This window comes from Tachypleus tridentatus, chromosome 9 (assembly GCF_004210375.1).
Source record: "Tachypleus tridentatus isolate NWPU-2018 chromosome 9, ASM421037v1, whole genome shotgun sequence".
Taxonomy (NCBI): Eukaryota; Metazoa; Arthropoda; class Merostomata; order Xiphosura; family Limulidae; genus Tachypleus; species Tachypleus tridentatus.
Genome location: NC_134833.1, coordinates 99,060,464 through 99,080,596, shown reverse-complemented (window position 1 = coordinate 99,080,596; position 20,133 = coordinate 99,060,464). Strand labels below are relative to the sequence as shown.

The 20,133-nt window shown below is 30.3% G+C and overlaps 1 protein-coding gene across 9 annotated transcripts in view; it reads left to right on the top strand.

Moving 5' to 3' along the window:
* The window catches only part of LOC143225856 (transmembrane channel-like protein 7), a 75,095-nt gene that overhangs the window by 52,864 nt on the left and 2,098 nt on the right, over nucleotides 1–20,133 (top strand). For 8 of the 9 annotated variants that reach the window (XM_076455997.1, XM_076455996.1, XM_076455993.1 and 5 more), the window contains 7 exons: nucleotides 742–902; nucleotides 7,375–7,504; nucleotides 10,520–10,617; nucleotides 12,762–12,863; nucleotides 16,263–16,338; nucleotides 18,195–18,325; nucleotides 19,005–19,160. In XM_076455997.1, the coding sequence (XP_076312112.1) occupies nucleotides 742–902; nucleotides 7,375–7,504; nucleotides 10,520–10,617; nucleotides 12,762–12,863; nucleotides 16,263–16,338; nucleotides 18,195–18,325; nucleotides 19,005–19,160 (854 nt within the window). The remainder of the gene's footprint in view (nucleotides 1–741; nucleotides 903–7,374; nucleotides 7,505–10,519; nucleotides 10,618–12,761; nucleotides 12,864–16,262; nucleotides 16,339–18,194; nucleotides 18,326–19,004; nucleotides 19,161–20,133) is intronic. The other variant, XR_013014110.1, reaches the window with a different exon arrangement.

Genomic DNA, 20,133 nt, shown 5'->3' with positions numbered 1-20,133 from the left:
ATTTAAAAAAAGACCTTTCTATAGTCAATTTGAGTGTGTTGATTTCAAATCTGAAGTCGGTTTTTGTCTGCAAGCTACAGATTTTATGCAATTTGAACTTCAAAATATGCCTTGTAGGCACGCTTGACGAACGAGGATATGTTACGTCTCTGACGATTGAGTGTGTAGCATCCACATATGTAGCAGAAGGCATCAGGCTTGTTTCTGCAATGATATCTATTTTTTGGAAGCCATGTTTGAAACAAAAGAAGAATGATCAAAATATTAGAAGATATCTATATATATGGACATGAAAATGCTTATACATGGTTTACGCAAGTTCACATTTGTACAATTTCATTAACCTCAAATTGCATACAAACTAGAGCTTGTAGAGAAAAACTAATTTCAGATTTGAAATCAGCGCCTAAAATTCCTTCAGAATCAGTTAAAATATCCAATGCAACTCAAAGTTATTGAAAAAGTGTTCCCCTGTGTTATTTATCTTTCCAGTTAAATTTTAAAGATTAAGCAACTTTGCTGAACTTTCTTTGCCATGTAATTTGTTAAAGTGATTGCATTCTATGTGTGTATGCTACCAGTGTTTGATATCTGTTATAAATATTCCATTAAAGCTGATTCTTTTGCATCTGTTTTATCTGTTGTTTGAAATATTCTAGATTTACTGTATGTTGCAGTGATGGAATATATTGCAAACATCACAAAATATTTCTTAAACTCTAAATTTTTATTTCATACCAGAAATCAGGTGAAGATAATGAAGGTTTTCTAGCTGTGGTTATTCAGTTATTACCTTCACTGACCATCACAGGACTCAGCTTGGTTGTTCCTACAGTGTTTGTAAAAATGGTGACTTTTGAAGAATACTCTAAAGACTTTGAAATTAAGATAACTCTTATTAGGTAATATTTCATTTTAAAGAAGGAAGATTTATTGAGATAACTTATTAGATAATATGTCATTCTTTAAGGAAAGGTTACTGGGATAGCTCATATTAAGTAGTATGTAATTCTTTAAAAAGGATTTATTAAGATAACTCAGGTTAGGTAATAAGTAATCCTTTAACTCTCTCAATGTTGGCTCAGTCAATTTGACCAACCACTTGACCTCTCTGTAATTATTTAGTCTTTAACTTCTAACTTTCAGTGTAGTGTGTTTAACTTCACAAAATTTTGCAGTTTTTCAGTTAATATTATGTCTTTCTCATACAATATATCATACTTTTTAGTGAATAATTTTTTTAAGAAAATAAAGATTTGTTCATGAATATAAGGTGTATTTGGTTTGAATAGTCCATGTGCAAATTAATTTTTATTTTAAAATTAATAATACTTTACCTCATCTCAAGAATCTGAGATTTCCTTTGTGTAATCCTTAAAACCTCTTAAATGCATTTCAAACGTTTTTTCAGTAAAACTTTATAGTTTATCTGTTACTTTCTCTACCCTTATCTGAAAGCAATATTGGTCAATTTGACAAATCTTGTAACCACCAAAAAAGAAATCTAAATTACCCATTTTTATGTCTGGAATGATTTCAAGTTGTAACATGAAACTACATTCCTTTATTTTAAGTAGTTCTGAGTTTATAACAGTATACATTTAGTTATAATTTAATTTTGTTTTATTACACTTTGAAATGTGTCTAACTACTGTCCATGCCATTATAAGTTGTAAGTCACTCAGAGAATGTGCAGCTCATATTATGCTAACAAATTACATTACCCAACTGCATTCAGCAACAGTATTTAGAAACACACACTTCAAAAGAGCAAGTAAACTGCTTTCCCATCTAATCATGTACATGAATACCTCCTTATGCTTCAAGCTGTATTTCACCAAATTCCAACGTTGTTTGTGGCTTCTGACACAAAACAGAGAGATTTCATTATTGCTTTTAACACTTCTCATGAAATATAGGAATGAAAAGTAAGATAATATAAACCTTTGAACTGTAATTTACTTAACAGTAATAATTTCATTATATACCTTGATAGTAAAATGGTCTAATTAAATTTTGAATGTAATTTTGTGACATACAGAAAGGAGTTTAAAAGTGCATTATTGCATCATTGTTAAAGGGTTAAGGTGATTCATATTAGGTAATATATAATTCTTTAAAAGAAGGTTAATTAAGGTCACTTTTAATAATTAACCCTCTTGCTATAGACAGGTCTAAGTGTGCATGTCACAAATGTTTAGAGTTACATTCAAAATTTAATTAAATTACTCTTTTATCATTGTATGCAAATAAAATTTGCATCAAAACTTAGTTAATAAACAAAATTCTATATTATTTAAGTTTTAATGTTATATAAAAATATTTTAGTATGAGAATTATGACATTTGCCTTCTAGATCTGTCTTCATTTATAATTTATTTATGACCCTTCTAAGAAGTATGAACCTTATTACAAGTTACTTATTATAGTGTATGTGTGTGTGTGTTATATATATATATTCATTATAGTGTGTGTGTGTGTGTTATATATATTCATTATAGTGTGTGTGTGTACACACACGTATATAAGGCAAAGCATAGTTTTTATACCCTCCAATCTTATATGATTGTGCATGACCTGACAAGCTTGATATTGAATAGAGAAGTCTCTATCGACTAGCCAAAGTTGTACAAATCTGAGTTTGATTAGTACAAAACACGGCACAGAGTGGTTGGAGGGAGTAATGGTAGATGATAATCATCAGCAGAAGCTTTTTCACTAGCAGTTGAGATAATGGGCACAGACCAGTGGTGGGCTGTGGGGCAGTGGTGAGCTTCACTGTGATGGAAGGTATACTGCCAAGCAATCATGGAAAAACCAGGGATTGTGCAGAGCTGATGAGCAACCTATCACTAGTAACATGCTGTTCTGTGACTTCAAGGTTAGGATCTAACATTTGTCCAAGTATAAAAATTACAGCACTAACACGTTCTGTCACACCCCTAACATAGAGAAGGGTTCAGACTAGTGTGGTTCATGGAGGAGAGGCTTATACTAAAATTAGGGTTAAAGCTGATGGAGGTAAAGCAGATTTTTTCTCAGTGTTTAATGGTGTGTTCAAGGAGGACCTGGACCATTTCTTAAGACATTTCAAGTTTATTCAGGAGCAGGTGATGAGGCACCAGTTGGTCTTTAGATATATTGTTACTTCAAAGGAGATGGTTTTTGTGATGATGAGATTTGTAGTCATGACTGCAGACTGATCACAAGAAACAATCTGTGGTGAAGTGGCTATATGGTGGGCACACAATGTGCAAACACAGATAAACCATCTTGCTGTATATTCAGGCCCTGTTTGTTAATTAAAATATCCTGGGTCATGTTTTGGTGTAATAAACCATTTCATCTTTGATGCCTTATTGAATCAGAGCTATGCTATAGAAAGTTCCACAAGTGACTGAGTACCAAGACTAACTCAGAAAGATCTCTGGAAAAAGTAACTGCAGAACCCAGAACTAGAATTGATACTCCTTGGTGTGCAGCGAGGTGAATTGTTGATAAACATGAGACTTCACATAGTCTGTGGTACACGTATGAGTAATTAAAGGTTTTCAATGACATGTTCTACCACTATTATCAACAACTTAAATGTTATTCTTAGTCTTTAATACAGCTAAGGGTCCCCATTAGCTATGAGGCAGCACATTCTTCAGAATTTCCATAATGCAAGGACTGAATGTCATCAAGACATCACATAGACTTGTGCTATTGTGTGATGGTGGTTCTGCTGGCTGAATATGAATTGAGATCTTGAATTCTGGTGTTGGCATTATAAGGTGTGTGCTGGCCACAGGGGAAACTGGCCTTACAATATAAATTCCAGCAGAAATTTATTGGTTCTTTATCTATAGACATCACTGGTCCTCCATCAGAGACAGAATGGGGTAGTTGCTATATGCTAGTCATTACTGATTAGTTTCACTAAATGGCCTAAGATTTATATGTTGATCCATACATTGATGCAGTTCATGGCTGATGTATTGAATAACATGATTCAATACACTTGAAGAAATTCATGTAGGTCAGAGAGGTGGTATCAGTAGCCAGATGTTTCCTAAGTGGAATAAATTTCTGAGTTTGGTAAAGACACTCACCTCATCATATCAACCTCAATCTGATGGACTGACAGAGTGAGTAATATAAACTATAAATTTAATGCTTGTAAACTTTCTTTTACCTGGACAGACTGACAGGAGTGAGCACATATCATACATCATGATGGTATAACATACAGTGTGGCAAAGATTAATTGGGTTTTCATCAAATATGGTAATATTTGTTTGGAAAATACTGCTTTAAGTGAATACGTGCATATGTGTCTGTGAGCATACGGGAAGTGGCTAAGGTTTGGAACCAGCTGATGGACAAGAGTTTGAGCACCAGCACTACTAGGGAAGGTTGTCATACAGCAGAAGAAATGTTGCAACAAAACAATCAAGAAATAGAAGACCAGCTTGGAAATGGGATATATCTTTGAAAAGCACCAGAAGCAAAGAAGCAATGTATTTCTGACTGGACAAATCCATGTTTAGTATTCTGACATGTTGGTAGTCATATGGCATACTTAAGTAATGGTATGTTACTGAAATGAAACTTTTTTTTTTTTCTGGTTTGACCAGGAATTAGAGATTGAGTCTAAAGTGTTGGAGGAACATGAAAATACTGTTTCAAAGCATGTCAGCTCAGCTCAGTTACAGAAGGAAGATGTTACTGAAAGTGCTTTTTCAGGCACTTCTTCATCTGGCTTATCATACATGTTGCAAAATAACTCTAATGATTGGTCATGTCATTAATAATATTATTATTGGTGTTAACTGCTTGACCAGCAGCTAGACACTCATTCAGTTGAGAAACCAAAGACTGAAAGGATGTTGTGATCTGAGCTGTTAGGTGATGTTTCATATTAAATTTATAGACTTTATTTTGTGATTACTTTTTGATCATCAGTAGTCAGGATATAGATGAATTGTAAGATCAGTAACAGAAAGATATTGAGCAGAGTTTTACTTTAAATGAGATCTGCAGGTTATCAAATGGTAGTTGCTCAATCATTGCACAGTTTAGGATAGCCATGTTTACTGCAAATCTAAATAGAATAAGTTCTTTGAATTTGCCTAAAGTTTACTTTTCTTTGATGCTAACTGAAGCAAGTGAATTAACCTGTGTGTGGTGATAGTGTTTTAAAGGGTCTTGTGTTTGTATTTAAAGAATATGTATTTGTATATGTTAAATGATTTCTTACAATGCATTTTTTTTATTTATTCTCTTTTTCCCAAAGAAAATAGTTTATCATTGTTAAATTGTTTTATTATGCTTACTTTACACTCTTTTGTGTTATTTCTGTATTTTCAGAAGTTAGTTTCACAATGTTGCTGGTTTGTCTTTACAGGCAAGTGTTACAGGGATAAGGGCAGGTTAAGCCCACCTCTTGGCTGATGATTCAAGAAAGTTTAGTTGTTTATTTTTTAAGTTTTGAAACTTAAGGTGATGGGGTCTGATCTGCCTGAATTTAGGGGTTTGGGGGATGAAAAATAACATAATGTTTGGGAACAGCAAAGGACCAATTGGTATATTGTGACTGTCCTATCCTCTAAACTAAAGCAAAACTGTTAAGCAAATAAGTTTAAAAACTCATAGAGCCAATTTTTATTATTCATATTATTATCAAGCTTTTTTATACACTCACTTAAATTTATTGCCTCCACAGCATCCAATGTCAACCTATTCCAGAGACCAACCATCCTGTTATAAAAATGAAACTATCTTGTCAGAAGATGACAACTACCTTATCAAAATTTTATTTGTGTCTTATAGTTCTGCTGTAGTCCCACTGTTCCCCCCATTAAGTATGAAAAAGATGATGCATTAAAGCTATTAATTCCCTCTATAATTCTAAATACCTCAGTCAGAACCATTCTAACTCTTCTCTTTGTAAGAGAAAACAATTTTAGAGATATTCATCTCACCTCATGTGATAACCCCCTCTATCACAGCCAACATTCTAGTAACACTCCTCTGAACCTTTTCTAACAGTTTAATGTCTTTTTTTCATAAGGTAAAGAGCCCAAGTCTGAACACAACAACACTCCAAATATGGCATAACCAGTGTGTCTTTAGTCTTGTATTCAATATTTCTGTAGATACAACCTAAAATCCTATTTGTCCTGTCACTAGCAACATCACACTATTTGGATGGCTTAAGAGACTAACAAACCATTACACCAATATCCCTTTCTTTCATGTTACTGTTAAGGTTATTTCCATTCAAATTATGATAACCTACATGCATTATTTTGCATTCATTATAAATATACCCATCTATCATTTATTTGCCCAACTCACTAAATGATCTAAATCCTTTTGTTAAGGAGCAGTGGTACCCAAGACCTTAATATCATCAGCAAATTTAATTAACTTATGGACCATTCTTTCATCTATATCATTAATATAAATCAAAAACAGTAAATGATCTAAGATTGAGCCCTCAGTTATCCAACTTGTGACATTAATCCTGTTTGACTGAACTTCATTTATAACAACCCTCTGCTTTCTTCCATCCAGCCACTCTTCTATCCATTTAGCTAACTTATCTCACACAATTAGAGAGAGAATTCTTTTTTACAAGTCTCTTATGTGACACCATGTCAAAAGCTTTCTCAAAATCAGGTACACCAAATCTTCAACCTTACCCTCATATAGTACAAATACAAGAAAGCTGCTTTTTCAAACCATTTAGACATTTGAATAGTGATGATGTATTGATATATTAGTCTGCATCAAAAACTTTTGGTTAAGTAAGTATGAGTGTGTTTGTAAATTTTATGATTCTTCTGAGGTATTATAATGCATTTATGAATGATTTGTAAAAATTATAATATATGTATAATACTAACATATATTATAATTTGTTTTACGTATGTTAAAAGAGTCATAGTTGGTATTGCATTTTGAGCATACAGTGTGATCACTTAGTTTGTAATGATTTATATCTTTGGTGATAATTCATGATTCTGCAAAGCAAAATATTTTCCTCAAAGTAATGTTTAGAGCACAGCTATTGTCAGTGTGTAACTATGTTCTCTTTTATTTAGAATTAAGTTATATATACTTGTCTGAATTGTTCAATTGTATTATTAGCAGAAATTATCATGTCAAAAACTGAATTACACATGATGCATGTTGTATTTATTTGATAACCATTTGCTGGTTAAATATAATCAATTTTCTTTTAAACATTTAATTTCTGATATCTAATGAATAATTCTTCAAGACTGACTCATTCTGTAACAAAAGGTAGTTCTTTGATATATGTGCATAAATGTTATTGGAATTGTGTTAAAATTTCAGTATTTATTTTATTATTATTTTTTACAGAACAGTTTTTCTCAGGTTGGCTTCAATTGGAATTTTGATTTATTCCTTCCATCACCAAATCAGCTGTCCTGGAGTCAGTTTAGATTCATGTAAACAAGGAATAAACAGCTTAGGCTGTAGAAAGCCAATGGTATGAATTGATAAAATGTTTGCAGATGTGAGTTAACCTTTAAAAATGAAAAGAAATGTGCTCTTGCTGAACAGAAAACTTAGGTTTTTTTTGTATTTTACAATAGAATTAATTCATACATGAATATAGATTACATGTATGAAAGAAAAATTATATACATTTCCACATAAGATGGTATTTATTTCATCTCTGCTTAAAATGTTGTTTTTTCCACTTTCTTGTCATTTCTTCCAATTAAGTACAGCTAAATTATGTATATATACTTAGATATAAAGGTCCGTATGTCTTTGATTAATCAAGTTTTAATTATCTTTCAGAAGTATTTATCACAATGAAATCCAAAGAATGATGTTTTAGAAACTAAAAATAGTTTCAAGTTTTTTTTAATGGCAACTCATTAGTGAACCTATTTTTAATTTTGTCACTGTATGTTAACCACAAGACAAAAATGTTCATTTATATGTCCTTAATATCAGGAATGGCTAACTTTAATGAAGAGTATAATTAAAATTTAACCTTTTTGTTTGTAAAGATAGTTTTAATTATTATAAAAAATATAATTTTAAAATTACCTTTTTAAAAAAAATTTAAAACCACTTTCATAAGTTCAAGAAAATGATTACCAATCAAGGACTACTTTCAGAATGTTTAATTTTGGGTATAATTCATTATGTTTGTGTGGTTTTATCAAGAATAAACTTAAATGAGATTTTCATGAATCTTATCACAGTCTTTCATTGCCCTTTATCTAGTTTGTGTTTTTCAAATTACAAACTACACTTAGCCTCAGTTCCTTAATTGACTTAAGAAACACCTTCTGTAGTCACATTTACTTCTGGCACTTTCGATGGACAGTTAATTTGTATTGCCCCATTTAGTGAATCTTAGTTTGTGACTCATTCAATTTTCTTTTAATTTAATTATTTATTGTTTGTACACAATCAGTTCTTCATCAGAAGTTTTATGGTGTATAATTTCATATAATTAAACACATAATTTTAGTTACTATGTTGCTTATATCAATGAACAAGATGGAAACATTCTCACCATCTTTATTTTGAAACACTAAAGCTCGATTTCTGAGAAATCAACTCTTTTATTTGAACAGAGTTTTTTTCTACAGAGTAGACATTTAACTCTTTTACACCCTGATGGGTGCAGTATGCTCAAGAGAAAAATTACACAATTGAATAAGAAAAAGTATAAAAAATAAATGTACAGTAATTTCTCCAGATAATAAAAAATAGAATGCTCCAGAGTTGAATCTATGCAATAAAGTTTTATTTGTTTAATTTTTATGCATAAAGCTTTTAAGAAAAGCACAAATTTCAATTTGAAGCCAATTTAAGTATGGTTCCAATAACATTATTAAGTGTTTAAGAATTTACTAAATTTTATTCAAGCATAGAGTATAGCACTCTTTGCCACCTAGGACAAAAGTTATAATAGTTTTGAGTAGAACATCACTAATTTGTTCTTATAATTTGCAAGTGTATTTTAATCAATTTTTAGGCAATCATTGTTCTCAACCTTAGTTGTCATTGATGTGATGTAATACCCTATCTTTCAGTTTTTATTAGGTAGCAGTTACTGATCTAAACACATCATGGAAGCTCTTTTTTTTCATTATTTTTAACAATAAATGCTACTAAGGCTCCTGGTTCAGCAGAAATTTATGTAGAAATTAGAACATAGTGATAAAAGATTAGCTTGGTCATATGTTGATGTAAAAGAAGGGCTTTGTTAACAGTTTCTGCAACAGTTATAATGTTTTTTTTCTAAATCATGCTTTGTCATTTTGTGATATTAATATATGATAGGAAGATAACGTTTTTGTGAAATGAGGTCTGCATAGTTAACTTACCTTGCACCTGATTGTATCACATTTAATTTTGCTTATAAGGCCATTTTTGTTGTTTGTATTAAACCACATTGGTTTGAGTAACTATTTGAATGGGCAAAAATCAGTTAGAAGAAATCTAAAAAGATGTATAAAGGTTTAGAATTCACTACACATATGAAATGAAACCTTTTGGTATAACAGTTTTAAAAAAAGTAATTTAAGTATAATATTAGTAAAAGTTATTTTTATGGTATACTGGTGACTTTTAAGCATAATGAAAGTATGCGAGTTGATTAAATAAAAACTATAGGAAAGTTATAAAAAAAGAATGTAGGAAAACATAAAAAATGTGTAATTTAAATCTACAACAAATGTAAACATTTTTTACTGTTTCTTTAAAAAATCATAGTGAAATCTTATCACCCATGTTTTCCAACTCATCTGTTTGTGTGGGGTAATTTTGATTCTTCTTATAAAGTGATCAGGCTTTTTATACTAATTAAAAACTTCAGTTTTTCATTGCTCCTGTACAAGCTAATTCTTTATGTGGCTTTTCTCTGTTTCTTTGTGTGCTGTAAGTCTCTCTGACAATTTGATAGATTGCTAGTTCTCGTATGCCACAGATCAGTATTTCTTTTTTATTATATCACATGGAAATTTTTTTTTTCAAATGCTACATAAGAAATACCTTAGTCAGCTGCTGTCCTAACACTTGCAGCATTTACTTATGCAGGATGTTGTTGTTTGGTGAGTGTATCTTAATCTTGATCAAGCCTTTTGGCTTAGTGCTTGTTGTGCAAAGCAGGACCACCATTTCTTCTCCTCCTCTTATTTTTTGTTCTTCTGAAATCACCCATAGTAGGTGAGAGATTGGACCTAGATTGATTCCTGTCTAGTTAGTGATGTATCGTTTTTACATTGCTGACACTGATCTCATTGATAAGGTGTTTCCACAAAAGTGAAGGAGACAGAGAGAAAGAAGAGCTCAATAGGTTTAATTATTGATACAACCAGAAGAATAAACACAGTAACTGTATATGTAAATATATATTTTCTTCAACTTTCATTTCACCCTAAAATGTTAATATTCATCTACAAACAGAATTATTTAGTATGATATTTTGTATGAAAATAGAGTTTGAAGTTTTATTTATTTCAGTAATTTCTTTCAGTGTTGGGAAACATACATTGGTCAACAGTTATACAAACTAGTCCTAATGGACTTCCTTGTTACAGTATTCAAGACATTTGTAGTGGAACTGGCTCGGAAGTAAGATTCTTAAGTCAAATTTTGTTTTTTTCCTAACACTTAAGCTAATTATCATAAAAATATTCAACTGGTATTTGAATAAAATATTCAAACTATCCAGCAGACAACAGTAACATTTTTTAAATGGTTAAAAATGTTAATGATTTTTTTATATTGATGAAGTTAGGTAACTGATTTCATAACTTTTCAGTCCAGTTACAGGTCTCTTCATCACTGAAAATATTTCTATACTGTATTTATAATCAAACAGCTTTTAAGTTACTGTGATTTAGAAAGCAATTTGTTTACAATAGCTAATAATTAGTAGAATTATTTGTTGTAAGTAAAATTAATTGTATAGGTAATGAAAATTGTTATAAATATGAACATTTGTACAAATTAAAATTATTTCAATAAAATTGCACTAGATTTATTGTAAAGAAATAGTTATTGACTCTTCACTTTAGTAAAAATTTTAAAAAGGATTGCTGTGAAAGTTTGAATATCAAAATAAATTTTTAAAGAAAAATACTTACACCAAAAAAAATATTAAGTAATATATCCTGGTGTTAAATTCCTTTTTTTTCTTCCTAAAACTTAATTTCATCAAACTCACAGGAGTGGGTAAAATAATTCATTTCTACTTTGAATTTAATCCATCAAATTGATGTTCTTGAATGTAGACTAACAAAAAACCAGTAAGGAAGCCATGTGGTTGGAGATTTTTGTTTGTTATATAATTCAGACTAGAAACAGCATTTTATTTTTTTAGTCATTTTTACTGTAAAATGAAATTTTTAAAAAAATAGTTAAAATAATTTTAGCAAATATAATAAAGAGCATTGATGTAATTGTGTAAACACGTGTACAAGCTAAGTTTGGAAGACATGGGGTAGATCAGAAGGAGACTAGAGGTTGGATTTTATTGTTGATTACACAATGTAACAAAATTTTTACTTTTTCTTGTTCCTGGGCATAAAGTGTTATTTCCCAGTTGCTTATGCCTGAAGTAAATGGAAAAGACCTATTTTTCTCTTCAAACTTTACTTTTGTGACCTAGGAGCATATAAGAAAAACATGATAGGAGACTGTATTTGGGGACTGATACGTGAAAGTGATTTACATTACAGTCGCAAATCTCAAAAACTACTCACTTCTAAACACTTTTGTTCATTTTGGTATAACTTTAGTATAAATACATATAAATCTTCATTCATTTGTTGTTTTATTAAGATCTTATGTAAATGAAAATGTGCAAATTTGCCCATATTTACATAGAAAATAGGTTAATTTCTAAATTTCATTATCCAGGTCACATAAGCAAAGTTTGAAGAGAATAATGGCCATTTTCTGTACTTTTACAACATAAGCAATTAAGAAATAACACATAGTATCCAAGAACAAAATTTATGTTACATAGTGTTATTCATTGTATGATCTTTTCTTGTGAAAAATGAACTAATATGTTAAAATAATAATACTCACTCTTATTTGATATTAAATATATGAATGAATATTATATAAAGTTTTTACACTTTATATTGAAATTGATTAGATTTTAAGTTTAAAATTAGAAAAACAAAATGCTGTTACATATATTATTATACATATACAAAAAATTGAGGAATTTTATAAAACGTTAGATGCAAGAATTGTGATGCATCTTTCATGGAAGGTATCAATGCTTTGTTTAACACTATTTTGGCACTAACTACATTACTAATAGTTGTTAGCTAGCTTAATCATTTGATTAATTTCTTCTAAAACAAGCTTTCAGAATCTGGTTAAAAGACATAATAATATTTCAAAATTATCTCCCAAAACTGTAAAATTTAAACATCTGACAAAATTGTACAAAACATTGTTGATGTAACTCTCATGCATGAAGCAATTTTGTGTAAAACGACTCTGTTGATGTATGCATATCTTTTAAAATTCTGTAGTTCAAATATTTATTAAAGATGTATGTTCATTTTTTTCACATCTTGGATCTACAGTATTGTACATTTCATATAATGGACTATAAATGCCAGAGAGTAAATTTATAGTTTAATTGTATTATATATAAAAGCAAAGTTTTTCAGTTTCAGATGCATGAATTAGGAATTTTATATATTAAATAGCACAAACATATATAATTGATACCATGTATTTTTATATTTCAGGTTAATTGTCACTCATTGCACCTGTGCTAACAAAATTGGCAGGCAGGAGTTTGATGTTACGTCTAATGTCTTGGATCTAGTGTACTCTCAGACACTTTGCTGGTAGTAAAAAGTATTATTATCCTAAAAGTGTAATAACATATGTATTCTCAAGTAAATGACGTAGATTTATCTTCAGTATTCTAAAGTTGCAATATCTATATTTTTCTGTATGTATAAATTCTACTGTAAAATAATCCATCGAAGTTCCTTATTCTGAACCCTAACCAACTTTACATGTGTATACTTAAAATATTCCACCAAATTTCTTTATCTTAAATTTGCAGTAATTACATTTACCCTTATTTGTGTATATATATAGTTTAATCTATAACACTGCAGGTGCCAACCAAACATGTGCTTCTAACAAGATGTATTAATTTGATTTGTGTGTATATATACATTGTATACCACCAAACACAATGCTGGCATTGATCAGAATTTTGTATCAATCTAAATTTATGTTTGTTTATGTGTGTACCTAGCATTAACTCAACAAAACTTGTGTGCTCTACTATGCTGAAGCTATAGTATTTGTATTTAAGTACTGGTGTTTTCTCAAGAAGTTTGTTGATATTAATATGAATTGTGTATCTTGAAGCCTTAAAGATGTATCTGCATAGTCCACTCTCACCACTGCTAGTGTTGATTGAACTTCTATATACCTTAGCTGTATAACCTGCATTTGTTTATACCATGTATTCAAACACCTTTTATTTTAATTGAACAAGTAGTAGAGAAGTATGTGAAAAGGTCTTGGTATAAGATTTTCCTTTGCTCCTCCCCACTAAACCATCTCTTATGGCATACGTTCAAACTGTTTTCTTCTAATGATGTCATGAAAGATTACATATTAACAAATATTTTACAAGTTCACTCACTCCTAAAAGTCCTTCTAAACAATGATAGCTTTAACTAGATGTTGATGCTTGCAGCTTGCTTTCTTTGAAGGCAGAACAGATATCCTTTGGCCACCCAGAAGTAAATACTACTCATTTTTGTGTTGTTTTTTTGTAGCATCTTCAATCTTAACACAGAATTTACAATGTTATTTTAATAATCAGTGATGTCGAGAAACCCACTTGTTGAGAAATTTATATGCAAAATAAACACAAGTCAAATAATAAGTCAAATAAACACAACATAACCATAGAAAACACTCAAATACTAAATAAAGAAACAAACATAAACAAACGCAAAATTAAAGAAGCCTTACTTATACAACAACTTAAACCCAAAATAAACCAATATAAAGGAACGCCTTTATACCTATATTAATATAATAAAATAAATGAAATTATACATTCAAACATCTAACACTGCCCTCTATATTCCAACACTCAGTTACACAACCCCTTTCAAACATGTGGTCAGCTTCCGGTCAGTTACCTCTTTCTTTGTGAACCTGACGATGACCGAAGAAGGTCGAAATGTTGTTCGCTCTTCTATGTAAAATATTTTCTCAACCCAAACGAGCCGTTTTTGCATATAAATGTTATTTTAATGTTCTTTATCATTTATTTTTATGTGAAACTTGCCTAGCATTTGGTACATACTTTGAGTTCCTGTGTCTCTGAACCCTAGAACAGTTTCTTTCCCCATTTGTCTTATCTATTCTTGTGCCACTGGATCAGATTTCTAGTATCTTAAAGGTGGACTAGTTGTGTTTCTGTGTGTGATGTTCTCAAGTACTTTGCTGGCTTTTATTAAGCTTCTGTACCCTTAAAGCATATTAACTGTTTCTTTGACTGGAAGTGTTAGAACTTCTTTACTCTGAAGCTGTAGTATAAGGTACTACTGATATTGATTGTCCTGAAGATTTGTTTGTGTACATAAGCTACTCTCTAAAACATTATTCTGTTTTTACTGAAATTTATTTTGAAGCTATGTGTGTGAATGCATACTTAACTTGTGTAGAAATTTTTGTATTTTTATATTCTACTCTAATTAATGTTCTGTTCTGATTAAACTTCTATACCTTGAAGATGTGTTAGCTGTGCAGTCTCAAACATTCATCTGATTGAAATTCTGTTTACTAATGTTTTATGAACTACATTTTTTTTGTGTGATATACCATGTACATAGTATGTTCTCAAGCTCATGTGCTATTGATTCAGTTTTAATATCCTAAAAGTGTCATAACTATGCTTATCTGTGTATGTTATGTACCACATACCATTAAATGTTTTGATATTTAGTTGAACTTTTATATCCTGAAGATGTTTCAACTGTATTTGTCTCTGTGTATGCAGTCACACTGCTGGTATTGACTGAACTGTCATCCAAAAATTACTAATATTACCCTTGTTATCTGTTTGTGCATATCAGACTCAGAAATACAACTTCTACTGAACAAATTTCCTAATCCTGAAGAAAAAAAAATGTGCATGTTTATTGTGAAGAACTATGCTGATATTGATTATGTAGTAGTTAATGGTATTTGTGTTTGGATTTAATCATTAACACATGCTTGCTGACATTTATTGAACACCTATATGTGGGTGCTTTAGTTAATTTGTCAGTGTGTACATGCCTAGTCTACTCTTCAACATTTCACTGATATTGATCCAACTTCTGTATCATGAGGCTATCATACCTTTATCTCAAATACTCAACTCATAATGACTGGACTCTTCTTTTAATATATCTTTGTCTTTATTGGTCGAACTTGTGTGTTCTGAAGTTTTAATGGTTATTTGTGTAGGCACATCCTATATACTGTCATGCAATTTGCTGATGTTAACTGTATTTCCAAATCTTAAAGCTACAGTAGTTGTCTGTGTATAGTTTTATCACATTTTTTTTATGCTGTTGTATTTATGGCTATACTTGTAACTGTTTCCATAGTTTTAACATTATTTTGTCAGCTGAAGTTGATGTTTAAAAATAGTTATAAATATTAATATTTATAAATATTTTATAAATCATTGTCCAAATATTTTGAAATCACAAGAATGTGTAAGACCTGTGATGTTTCATAAATTATTTCAGTTTATATAACAAGTTCTATAATTTTCTTCATGAACATATAGCCATATAAAAAAAAAATTGTTAGTTGTTGTTGTCAAATATTTATGTGACCTTAAATATAAATTGAACAAAATTATGACAAATTACATTATTTCATTTCATTAAATAAGAGATATGGTAGTCACATAGTTAATAAAGTTGAAAAACTTTTAAAGCTCTGTTAGTGGAGAGTTGTACCATTGGCTCAGCAGTAAGCTTCAGAACTTGTAAACTTAAAAAGTGGGGTTTTGCTACCTATAGTGATTATGACACAGATAGCCCATTGTGTAGCTTTCCACTTTAAACAGAAACAAATAGTATAATGTTATTTTGTCTAAAAATGTAGTTGTTTTGTTGATACTTTGTCATTTTCTTGTGATGTGTTATCATCAAACATTATTTTTGTATTGGTATGTAGTTATGTTAATTTGCTTGCATTTTTTATGCCTCTAGGCTTGGTACTTTCTATAGTCCACTGCTTCCAGCTATCACTGTAATTAAGCACTTCATTTTGTTCTATATCAAACAGGTTAGTTCTCTGTTAAAAGTTTTATTTTTATTAAGTCACATTAATTTTATTAAGTATTTGTTCTGCTGCAGATATGTTTATGATTTTAACCTTTATACTTCTGTTTCAATACTTGAAAAATTTAAAGTGGTTTGAAAAGAGAACAATTATAGTAAATTGTGATTTTTGTAAAAATGTAGACAGCAAATTATTTCCTGGGTTGTATTTTGGGATAATTAATAATTAATAATTACTGAAAGTGAATCTAAAACACCTTAAGTAAATACATTTTTACTTTAGCTATTTTTAAAGTATTTATTGTAGGTTGCTCCTGAACAATAAAACCAATTCTATTTAGGGAAGAATTAAATCATTTTGTAATTTTACAGTTTCTTGTAATATTAAAGTCATGTTATATTACCAAAATCTGATTAACTAACCTATGAATGGAATTAATCAAATGATCAGAAATTAGATTATGGTGTGTAGCAAAAACACAGCACTCATATCATGTATGTTAATTAGTTTAACAGCACAATGATTAACTGTCATTCCAAAAATCAATGCAAACTCATTTAGAATTGGGAAAGTGATACTACTAAAAATTGACAGATATTTCTCTATTAGGATGGGCTTTCCTCAGAATCTCTCTTGGGCCTCCTGTTGCTGCTGTATAATGTGCAGAATAGTATTTCTATGAATCAATGTAACTTTTCAAAGTCAGTGATTTAAAGAATATTTCTATAACTATCATCGTCAAAAGTGGTTAAATTTTTAGAACCCTAAAATGTAACATATAGAAGATAGTGTAGAAGTCAAGTGAATAATTCAGAAATTATGATGTTGTGAACCTACCCTATGGCAATTCAGGTTAATCAAGGTCATGTCCTTCAGAAAATTTAGTATATATCAATTACTTAAAATATAAATAGGAAAGGTGTTTACAATAGCAAATAAAACATTTTAAACCAAGGATTACCAAGTTACTCCCCAAGAACAACATTTTGCACCCATTCTATGCATAAGAAATAGTGCCAAAGAACAAAATCTGACCATAGCAAAGCTAGGTTTCAGATACAAGATCAGAAGTTTGTGCAAGTAAGTCATTGCATTTTAATAAAAGAAACAGAAGCTAGTGAGTTAACCTTTTTAGCCCAGTTGATAAATAAGCTTGGAGGTATTAGTGATGATACTTTATGGAATACTAAAATATGTTTATTGTCATAGTCTGTAAGTAGCATAAAATCAAAACATTTTTCAAAAGCAACAATATAGTATGGTTATGGATAATATGAGCCAAAAACCCAATGTAAAACAAAAAAATATTTAACATCCTTTTGCGAGTATAGACTCTAATGCACTGGAAAATCATAAATAGACATGCAAGACTGATCTATTAGCAACACCCAATTGATTCAAGGAAGACCATACAATAGATAATATTACTAAAGTAATAAACTACATTAGAAAAAATATATATAAAGGAAGCTTTTTACATCCACCTAAATGATAACACAATAATTAAACTACTGTTGAAGCCATAAAAACATGGATACCACTCTTAAAAACATTTGAAAGGTTAGTTGATTGAAGTCCCAATTAAGTGAAAGCCAAGATGTAGAGACATCACTCTTAGCTTTCTGACAGAAAAACCAGGGATTGAAATTGAGCCACAAGTACTAAATACAGTTCTTTGGAACATCCTGAAGACAGCAGTAGATTAGCTGTAAAATATAGGATGTAATGTAAATTGGTAATTTGTTTTTAGTTAAAAGAATTACCTTACCTTAAGTGCTCTTAATACACATTGGTAGTAACATTTGAATATAAAAAAAACTTGCTAAAAGTTTTTAATACACTGATTTTTTGTTTTTAAGTTTACTGTGATGGTGAACTGCATTCCTTCTCAGATTCCATACAGAGCTTCCCGCTCCAACACTTTCTTTATGATTGTCTTGATGTTATCATTTGTCTTATGCATCATTCCTTTAGGATATTCTATTGCTGAGTAAGTTTCAAAGTTGCTTCAACTTATCTTTATTCCATCCAGGACGAACTGAACTAGTTAATCATTGTACCAAGAAGCCTTAAATAGACAGTAGTTTGTCATACACGTAACTTATTATATGTTTGAAAATCTGCAATGATGAGAAATCCACTTGTAGAGAAGTATATATTTAAAAACAGGTAGTATGGGTAGAAAAGCACTAGTAGAGAAGCGAACAACAAAGAAGGTCGAAACGTTGTTCACTGCTCTACTAGTGCTTTCTATACTTATACCAGCTGTTTTTAAATATATAATAGTTTGAAAAATAATTTTTGTTCTAAAAGTCACTGCATCCTGAAATTATACATTAGGCAAATTTTCTTAATCAATTTGTTTTCATGTGGCACTACAGATAGAAAGCATAATCACAAAAATATTACGTTAAAGCAGTTTATACTTCAAACAGAACATTAAATTAGAATTTAAGAAAGTCAAAATGTATTCTCTTTGCATCTCCCATCATTCATATGGGTAAAAGGTTGGAGAAGTAATTTAATACTAAATATTAGATTAGGTAAATCTAATATTTTAATTAAATAAATCCCATTTTTCTACTGTTTATTATTTTAGTATTCCACATGTTATAAAAACTTAAATTTATATATAGTTTGTAAATATAATAATTTTTGTGTATGTGAAGGGTTTCACCATCTTTTGGTTGTGGTCCATTCCGCATCTACTCAATCATGTGGTTACCAGTTAAAGAAATGATTCATACTAGGCCAACTACCTTACAGAGCATTTTAGACTTCCTTACAAGTGCTGGATTTGCTGTACCTTGTTTCATTATCTTGTGGTACGTTTGAAGTTTTATTTTTAGTGTCATAGGTACTCCTGAAAATTATTAATGTTGCCAAATTCTATTAGGTCGTCAAAAAATTAATGTCACTTTGTTTATATGAAAAAAGCCAAACAATATATATATCAAAACAAAACATTTATTAAATGAAATAGTCTTCATTCTTATTGATGATGCTTTTCCATCTTACAATCAGGATGCATTAATACCATGATTAAAGGAATCACTTGGCTTTGGAACAGAAAAACATGTTGATATCCTCTTTAACACCTTTCATATTTGCATACGTTTTTTTTCCATTTATATGGTATTGCAGCAAATGAAAATGATAGTCTGATGGTACCATATCTGATGAGGAATTTCTGGTGTAGGACTTGATTTAAATGCTCCCATTGCTGACTGTAGATCTCTGCATTGATAATTCACTGTGGATTGAGGAGTTTGAAATAAATTATCACTTTTTGTAGATGGAGTTCAGGTTTTAGGGTTAGAAGTAGTTTTTGTCTGAGGCTGAGCCATCATTTTTGGCACAGAGAATCCATTTTTCATCACCAGTGACAATTTTCTTCAAAAATCGTTCACTTGCATTATGCACCAGAAGAGATGAAACAACATTCACATGTTGAAAAACTATGATCATCTGAGAGTTTGTGAGGCACCCAACACTTTCTTCATGGTGTTTTCCTATACTCCTAAGATGTTTACGTATTGTTTCATAAAATACATGCATTTTCAGGGCCATTTCATGAGTGTATTACCTTGGGTTAGACTTAACAAGTGTTTTCAGATCATCAATTTCAACATGTCAGCCCCTGTTACAACAGTTTTTAAAGTAACCTGTAAAAAATTTGCTGAACCATCATTGACACTTAGAAATGTTCAAAACATTTCCATAAACTTGTCAGATATTATTTGTGGCTACAGGGACATTGTTTTCCTTCTTGTATTCAAACAGCATTACGTGCCCAAT